The sequence below is a fragment of the Pholcus phalangioides genome, unplaced genomic scaffold (genome assembly GCF_987345545.1).
Source record: "Pholcus phalangioides strain wild (caught in Gottingen) unplaced genomic scaffold, Ppha-v1.0 ptg000007l_1, whole genome shotgun sequence".
Lineage (NCBI taxonomy): Eukaryota > Metazoa > Arthropoda > Arachnida > Araneae > Pholcidae > Pholcus > Pholcus phalangioides.
In genome coordinates, this window is record NW_028301600.1 from 15,543,625 (window position 1) to 15,552,194 (window position 8,570).

The 8,570-nt window shown below is 35.3% G+C and overlaps 1 protein-coding gene across 2 annotated transcripts; it reads left to right on the plus strand.

Annotated features, from left to right (window-relative positions):
* Positions 1–626: 626 nt before the first annotated feature.
* LOC149084963 (uncharacterized) lies at positions 627–8,361 on the plus strand. 2 transcript variants are annotated; one of them, XM_089232706.1, is made up of 6 exons: positions 627–733; positions 2,147–2,285; positions 2,418–2,570; positions 2,890–3,107; positions 4,337–4,678; positions 8,104–8,361. In XM_089232706.1, the coding sequence occupies exons 2-6, from the start codon at positions 2,159–2,161 to the stop codon at positions 8,104–8,106; spliced, it is 843 nt and encodes a 280-aa protein (XP_089088832.1). In that variant the 5' UTR covers positions 627–733; positions 2,147–2,158; the 3' UTR covers positions 8,107–8,361. The 2 variants fall into 2 exon arrangements, with proteins under 2 accessions (XP_089088832.1, XP_089088833.1); XM_089232707.1 differs by lacking the exon at positions 627–733 and adding an exon at positions 1,265–1,339 and having other exon boundaries at positions 8,104–8,233.
* Positions 8,362–8,570: the final 209 nt, after the last annotated feature.

Here is an 8,570-nt window from a genome sequence, read left to right on the forward strand (position 1 = left end):
GATACACTATACAAATACTAAAAATGGATTTAGTGAATTTTTTTACGGCAAAAATTGACTGAGGAGAAAAAAAGTTTGAAAAACAATGTGCCAAGGTATAACAGTCTTCCCTATATATATGAAGTTTGAAATTTAATCACACATAACACACACACAATGTATGATTTCAAGAGAGAGAGCGCAGTGGTATCCTGGTTTGATAAGTTATCTTGTCTGGTGAAAGATGACCATGATCTAGTCATTAGAGGAAATATCTGGGAGAGGTAAAGGTCGTATACCGACAAAATGTTATTACATAGAGAAAAAAATTGTATGTTACTTCCATTCACATTGTGAAATTGTCGTTTAATCTTTCATGAAATAAAAAATGATTGAAGTCCAGTGAAGAACTAGAGGTGTTCACTATAAAATATATGTTTTAAAGGAAAAAAAAGAAGTAACAGACAGTCGAAGAGGATAGGAATGAAGGAAACTAACGTCAAGCAGCTTTGAAGGAATCACCATAGAAGCGAATCCAGAGGGAATGGATGGATGTTGGAGAGAAATGGATCATCGATCAATAATTGCGGATAGAGCATGCTCCAAATGACGCACTGTTCTTGGAAACCGCCGCATCCGAGCTAGATATTTAAACGACATCCTTCTACTTGGCAACCGAGGAGCAGGTTGCCTCTCCATCTGGCTGGCTTGTTGTCACTACTTCGTGACCACAAATCTATCACATTGAACTCGAGTAAGTAAATTATTTTCATTATAATGGTTTAGTTTTTGTTATTTTTTAAGAATAAACCGCATGACATTAGCATTAGAAATAATTTTAAAGATGTTTTATATTTCAATATGTATAAATATTTTTCATTGTAAATGTTCATATTATGATAGCTTTAGTGAATAAGGGAATCTGTAACCGATTTCTTACGGTGATATTCATTACCGCGATTGATAATGAAATAAAGAGCTGAAAACGAAAACAGATGCTAGATCAGAATGATTCGATTTTCAGTTTTTATTGTCGAATCAAAGGTCTTCAATTCAGTAGAGAATAGCGTGGATTAGAAGGAGGCGGTGGATTGCGCAATCACGGATGCCATGGTAACTGTCTTCTTCTGAGATGGTGCATAGTTTCCATGACAACTGTGACGCGTCGCATTTTTTTTTCTTTTTTGCCTGAACGTGTTATTATTAGCTATGCTGATCACTATATATACTGTCACTTGGCCCCTGCACAATGGCGCATGGAACTCCATCTAGGGCTCGTTGCTCATGGTAACGGCTATCACTAAAGATGATTTATAATGCTTCAGCAGCAATGTAATAGTCATTCCATCTGAAGACTTCGGTGAGTATTAATGAAGTGAATACAGTATTACACTAGAGCCAAATAAAATTCATGTTCTCGTTACTAGTAACCTCAAAAGCTCTTTGAAAGATATTTAAGATTTTTTAAATTCATAGTATAATTTTGATTGGATATTTTTTGGTGAGTTCATTTATTCTACTAATTATACTTCAGGAATGGAGAGATAGGAAGAAGTATAAGCGAACTTAGTATAAACTGCGCTGCACTTTGACGCCTGTAGCCGTCAGCTATATTATGATTCACTTCACTGATTATAATTCAAGACGGAATTGTATGTCAGAGAGATACAGAGTGTAAACCAACTGCTCCACTTGGACGCCGTCCACTATATCATAATTTATTTCACTAATTATAGGCCTACTCCGGGAATAGTGGAGTTGAATGTCAGAGAGAGATAAGCAACGTAGTACAAACTGCGTTACTTAAACGCGCTACATGTAGCCATCTACTATAAGGTTATGTGAGCGATACGTCAAAATCGTCTGTAGATGTTAAAATCGTATTTGGATAATTTCTCCAAATTACGTATCATCTTTTCCGTATCTCAAGAGAGAGTATTTCAGAATTAAATGAAACGTAAAGAAAACTTAGCTATCTATATTATACTGTTATGATCGTCAAGTTCATAAGTACTGGCAATATTTTTTATGCTTAATTTCATATAATTGATCTGAATAGAATACTTAAATATATTGGTGTATATTCGAGAAATATTCTTTTCAAATATTAAATTGATAGTTTTATGTGGCAATTAGAATAAAAAATACCTTAATTCAATTCAAATAGTTTACAGCACCCATGGACTGGGTGGAAGCTTTTGGCTTCCTACTACTGCTATCCCTCAGCTATCCGAGTCGAATAATAGCGGATGATAGCAAACAAAACAATGTCGATTCTCCTAATGGAGATGCTGCTGCTAGGCAAGGTATGCCGTGTTCTCATCTTTGTTACTACTTTTTAAGAAAATTTAATGATTTTACGTCATTTTCGAACTTATTTTTTTTTTAAATCCAAAATAATTTTTTTTTCTTTTCATTTAATTTTTGAAACTTTGCAGTTGAACTGTCTAAAGAAGGGATAATGTTCGGGAATCAGCAGAATAAGCCAGTTGCTGTGGAACCACCTCCAGATGATGACTTGACTGGATCTGATGGAGGAACAGATGATAACACTGATATAAAACCTGATATTGGAGGGAAAGCTGTGCAAGGTAACGTGTATAATACGAGATGAATTTATGTGAGCAAAAAAAAGTAAGACTACTGTCATTAGTTTAAAAAAATATAAAAAGCTTTCGAAGGCCGCAAAATGGCGACCCCCGTGATAAATAATAACACGGATACATTTCAGTTGTTAGTTTTTTTTAAATAAATTATTTAAATTTCTTAAGATTAGTCTGATACATGTTTAAACCAAATTAAAAAAAAAATTATGGAATTTAAAAATCTCCAATATTTTAAGGCAATTAATTATAAAGTGATATACGTAGTCATTTCGTACATTTATAATAACTCCGGGTTATCTTGAAGGCGATGACGAAAAAGATTACCAATACGACGAGCCATACGCATTGTATCGAAGAAAACGGGACCTTCATAATGAAGGAATAACCGAAACCGGCAGTAAGAAAACACGCCAGCGTCGTAGACTTAATCATTTCAAGTCAGATAGAGACAAAAGAAGCTCCAAGAACTTCTTCGAAGAATCTGAAGGACCAAACAGGAATAATTTCTTAAGCGCTGAACAGGTAGGTTCAAGTGAAGTCGCATCACATCGAACACTTAAGCATGTAAAATAGGTAATGTATACATAAGCCAAGCGTAATTTTAAAAAATCACTTTAATTCATTATACATATACAGTATTTATTTTACCTGGGTCTAGCAGAAGCAAAATCTTGAGGAAACGGTAAAAAAAATTACGGAACTTATTTTTCGGGTTCTGAACATGGCTCTTAAAGGTCTCCCATATTCACTTTAAGGTGCGTAAATGTTATTTTACGTATGTGATGGCTGTGAAAGTTACAATGAAATAAAAATAAATAAAATGGCATACACACAGAAAAGGATATTAAAAAATACGAATTCAATACGATTTGAGTTCTAAACGAGGCTTTTCAATTCAATTTTTGTGTCTATTTAATCAAAGTAGATGCTATGTCATCTTTTCTTAACGCCCAAAAGGAAGATTTCAAGTTGAAACACCGTCACCTTTGAGAAGGTAACTCTGAATCAGTGTTTCCCAAAGTAGGCTATGACGCCCCCGGGGGACGATGGAAACTACGGGTATAGCATAGGATCCTATGGGTTTGCTTAGTTGAGGGGCGATGAGAGAAAAAAAAATTTTGAAGTAGGGGGGCGATGGAGAACAAAAAGTTTGGAAAATTATGCTCTAAATCATAGTTTCCCAACCTTTTTCGTCCCATCCCCCCCCCCTCTTCGGCAATTTTTTTTCTCCCGTCGCCCCTCAACGCAATATAACCCATAGGATCCTATGTTAGGATCCTCCTACCCGTAGCTTCTACCGTTCCCCTGGAACATTCTACCGCGCCCACCAGGAGGCGTTAACGCCCACGTTGGGAATCACTGCTCTAAATCATTATTCACAGATTTCTGAACCTCAGAAAAGCTGAGATAAACCGCTAGGTGAAATATAACATTCGACGAATCCTTTTTTCCTATAAGAAACACTTTTTTTATTACGTGATCATCACGTATTCCCAAGAGATCTTTACGATCTGTCCAGGGAATTTTTGTTAGTGTGTTAGTATACATCTCCATTCTCGAACCGGGATTCGAACCAAGACCTGCACAGTCAGAAGCTAGCTAGCTCCCTTTAATAAGTTTGAACCAAAATCGGCTAGCACATACGCATGATTAAAAATACGTGTGCATAATTAACGTAGCCCAGTTCTCTATACAAAAATCATTTTAGAGAGAAATTGTCGCATTAATCGGTTCGAATTTTTTTCCCAAAGATCCCCGAGTTTTATCAAAATATCGAGCCTAAGGATCCGAACCGATTTCCTGAGAGAAAGTTAGATGAGGATGTACTTTGGAAAGTAGCGGAGGAATTATATCAGGAATTGCAGAAACAACGAGCTCCATTGCAGGTTATAGGTATCAACAGAGATGATACTTACAATACCAGATACGGTTCGACTTTACCAGTATTGAACAAGCAACCGTACTTGCAATCGGACGCTGTGGACGACTGGTCGGATGATGAAACTCAAGACAAGCAAAACGAGGACCTGGCAAGACTTTATGAGCTGGCCATGATTCTTGCAGCGTCTGGTAAAAAAGAGGAATTGATGAAAGTAAGACCACACTTCTGATATCCCGAGTCGTTGTGAAGACAGCATGCATTAACTTTGTGGTCGTGTCAGTGGCAGCATGAAGCCATGTCGTGATCCCTGTAAATGAGCCGCTGTGGTGGTCGAGTGGTCGTAGTGACGGACTCGCATCGCGAAGTCCTGCTTTTGAACCCCACCGCCACATTGGTGGTTGGCTGAAGTTGGTATTCTGTGGTTCCCAACTTCGAGGAGCGAATGCGAGCCGATCTTCCCGTTAAAAACTCTCGCCACAGAGACCAATAGCCCTACAAACGGTACAAATATTCAATTATTACACTTCACTCACTCAGAGCCGCCCTTAGGGGTGTGCGACAGGTGCGGTCGCACCGGGCCCCGCGGTTTTAGGGGGCCGTCCGCACTTACGGTAATAGAAGTAATAAAATATACATTTTTTCCAACATAAATATATATTTTTCGTACTAAAAACAATGTGTCTGAGCCTCAACTTATTTGATTCTGGAATTTTCATAAATTCTGGAATTTTCATGAATTCTGGAATTATTTCTTTCATAAATTTTGGAATTATTTCTCTTTCATAAATTTTGGAATTATTTCTCTTTCATCAATTCTGGGATTTTTTCTCATTAATTCTGGATTTTCAGAAATTCTGAGATTTTTTTCTTTCGTTAATTCTGAGATTTTTTTCTTTCGTTAATTCTGAATTTTCATTGGTGAGTTGATATTTTTCAGCATTCCTGTGTTTATTCTTTGATAATGCATGAATGTTTGGATGCCCGATTCCAGTTCCGCTCAAAATATATAAAATCGGGGCTAAGGAGACCCGAAATTATTTTCGCACAAGGCCCCACGTGTTATAAGGGCGGCCCTGCACGCACTTCACTTCTGATATATAGATAGCAGTACACTGAAAAATCAGACAAAACACTAGATACTCACTCAGACTGTTAGGTACTTACATTTACACTTCCGGCACAAAAAACTCACTAGGTTTGCCCATGGCGATAGACCCGAGTTGTGCCCGGATTGAAAGAAATAAACGAAAAGATCCCTGTAAATGAATCGACTTACGTCACAATCGGCAACGCCATAAAAATGCCAGCACAATTTTTTGTTTGGCAATAAAAATCAAACTTTTTCGATTTCCAGTGAGCAAAAAAAAATATCGAAAAAATCTTATAAAAGAATCATCACTCACACACACACACACACACAACGAGAAAATATTTCGTAAATAAAATATTTTCTTGTCAATATGCAAATAATTCTAGCTCTTTTCGCATTCCATAATATTCGATAATCACCCAGTTACAAGATCGCCATTACCGTGTGTTTTGTGTGTAGTGTTGTTGCTTTTTGTCAGTCTGATCCCTGCATGTAGAATACTCGAAAGCAATGTTGTGGATTCTGATTCCTTTTTTAGCTTGCTATTATACTGTCCTAAATGGTTTGAGTACTGAAAAAGTGTTTTGCGAATTCAGTCTCTGAGTATGAAACAATCCTTTGTTGTGAAGCTACTATTATTTGTATCTTGAAAACTGCGAAACACAAACTTCACAGAGTTACGGTTAATGTTCTTGCATGAAATTTGTTTTGCAGTGTTTGTAAATGTGTTTTGAATGATTATTTAATTTTTTTTTCTACAACATAAATAACGTATTCAAGAGCGTTTGTGGATGCTTTTTGAAAATGTTTTTTTGTTTTTTTTTTTATCATATAACCAGTGAAAAATATTTCGCCCACTTTTTTGTGGATCAGAAAATTGAAAAATTTACTTTAGAGACGATTTATCGTTTAAAAACATTGTATATAGGGTAAAATACTTAAGTCCATTAAATTACTAGCGAACCGATGATCCTAGAAGCATAATTTCAGTTAAAAAAAATATTCAAATAACGTGTAAAACTCAGATACGTCATTCATATTGCAAGGGGTTGTATAGTTATTAAAATGAAAATAATTAACTTTTTATTTGGTCATCCTATCCTAAAAAATTAATTACAAAATTGTTGCCCTTTCTCTCCCTATCTGAAATGTTACGCAAATAAGACAATTATCATGTCATGTGAATCACATCTGAAATTCTGTTGTGAAATTATAGCGTACGTCCGTCGCGATCCAAGTACAGTATATCAACACTCCTTCACGTTTACGAAATTTTCATGTGTAAGGTGAATGATATGTGTGAAATTATTATCGATACCTATCGCAACATATAGCCACCCCGTGCTTTAAAATATTAAAATAAAGGAGAAATATATAAAATGGGGTAAAATACAGGATGTCCCATAAATTCGTAAATAGTTCAAAAATTCATAAAAATTGGAGGAATTTGTATATTTGAATGCAGTTTTATGGAGATTTTTTTTTTTGGTGCGGAAAAAAAATATTTAAAATTTTTGTTGATAGAGGGAGCCGCATGAAAGCAAATCAGTGGAAACGTGCAAATAAAAGTCCTGTAAAATGCAAGGTGTACGATTAGCAGCTCATTTCTGAATTTTCCTATTATAGGCACTTGCATAAGGTTTTCATCATGATGGTGGATAAAGCACTATTGGAGATGTAATTTTACCTCAACCATGAATAGTCGGATGAAGCCCTACGATCGTCACGTTTCGGACACTGAAGAGATTGAAGAAACGTTCAGGTCCAATCACTCCTGTTGGACTCGTTTCTCCTGGCCCTCTATCGGCAAAAAATAGAACCATTTTTTTTCTATACAAAAAAAAATCCTCTGTCGTAGGAATAACATTTTCGCAAACAGCATGGAAATATAACAATTCCCCCAATTTTTATGAATTTTTAAACTATTTACGAATTTATGGGACACCCTGTATATTGACTACGTATTTAATCTTGACTATAACTGTTTGAAAAACCCTTTTTAGTTAAAAATTTAATTAATTATCGTAGATATACCATTATTACAAACTTCATGATGTTCTAGGCATTTTATAAAAAAGAAGACATTTAGACTTCTTTTCAAAATCGTTAAAAAAAATACGGGAGAATATGGAAGACGCGCTGTTTTAGGGTGAACACTAGGTATTTGACGCGAATACGATCTTTTGAGTAATTTAGTCGTGATATGGTACAATGCCGGTGGACAACGGAAACCCTGCGTACAGATATTTTAAAAGGCTTCGAAATGCCTAATCCAAGACTTGCCCACCTTCAGAAGTTGCTGAAATTTTATCAGACGATAAAGTACCGGCTGATATAAATTCTCAAATTTTCTACGTTGATGCCATTTTGGCCCTTTCGACCCATCAGTGTCTCGAATCCCACGCCCCAATTTTATTTGCAAAAAAATTTCGCGCAGAATCTGAACAGTTCAGAATTGCTGCTCTATAGTTCTAACACAAGATTACTACTGACATATGTAAGGTGGTTTATTTGGACTCTAATATCTTGCTTTTCTTTTATTTCAGTGAATACCCCTGAAAAAAAAAATGCGTTTAAGAAAAGAAGGAGACGACACAAAATTATAAAAGCCAAGAGTACATTTTCCTAGCATCTTGCTCTAATCGATAGATATTGATTGGAGTTTCCGTTGTAAAAAAACATTTTGAACTGAGATATATGACGAACGTAAAAAAAATAGAGCAATGATACAAGGAAAATACTCTATTTAAAAATCATGCTGACGAAAAATTATTTGTTTATCAAATTGGTTCTTTGAAAACTGCAAAAAAAAAAAAAAAAAAAAAAAAAATTATTTTATATAATTAAAATAAAATTTAAAAAAATTAACTGAGATATATATCATATGAATACTAATGTTTTTTTTGTATGATTTCGAATTTAAAAATTTTAAGATTATTTTTTTATCGATCTTTGAAACATAATGTTTGTTATTTTATACTGAGCAAATTTAGGCGCTATGGCCCCCACATCC

Coding starts and splice junctions, on each gene's coding strand:
- LOC149084963 (XM_089232706.1), top strand. CDS start 2,159: ATGGACTGGGTGGAAGCTTTTGGCTTCCTACTACTGCTATCCCTCAGC. Junction 2,286..2,417: donor AGATGCTGCTGCTAGGCAAG/GTATGCCGTGTT, acceptor GAAACTTTGCAG/TTGAACTGTCTAAAGAAGGG. Junction 2,571..2,889: donor TGGAGGGAAAGCTGTGCAAG/GTAACGTGTATA, acceptor GTTATCTTGAAG/GCGATGACGAAAAAGATTAC.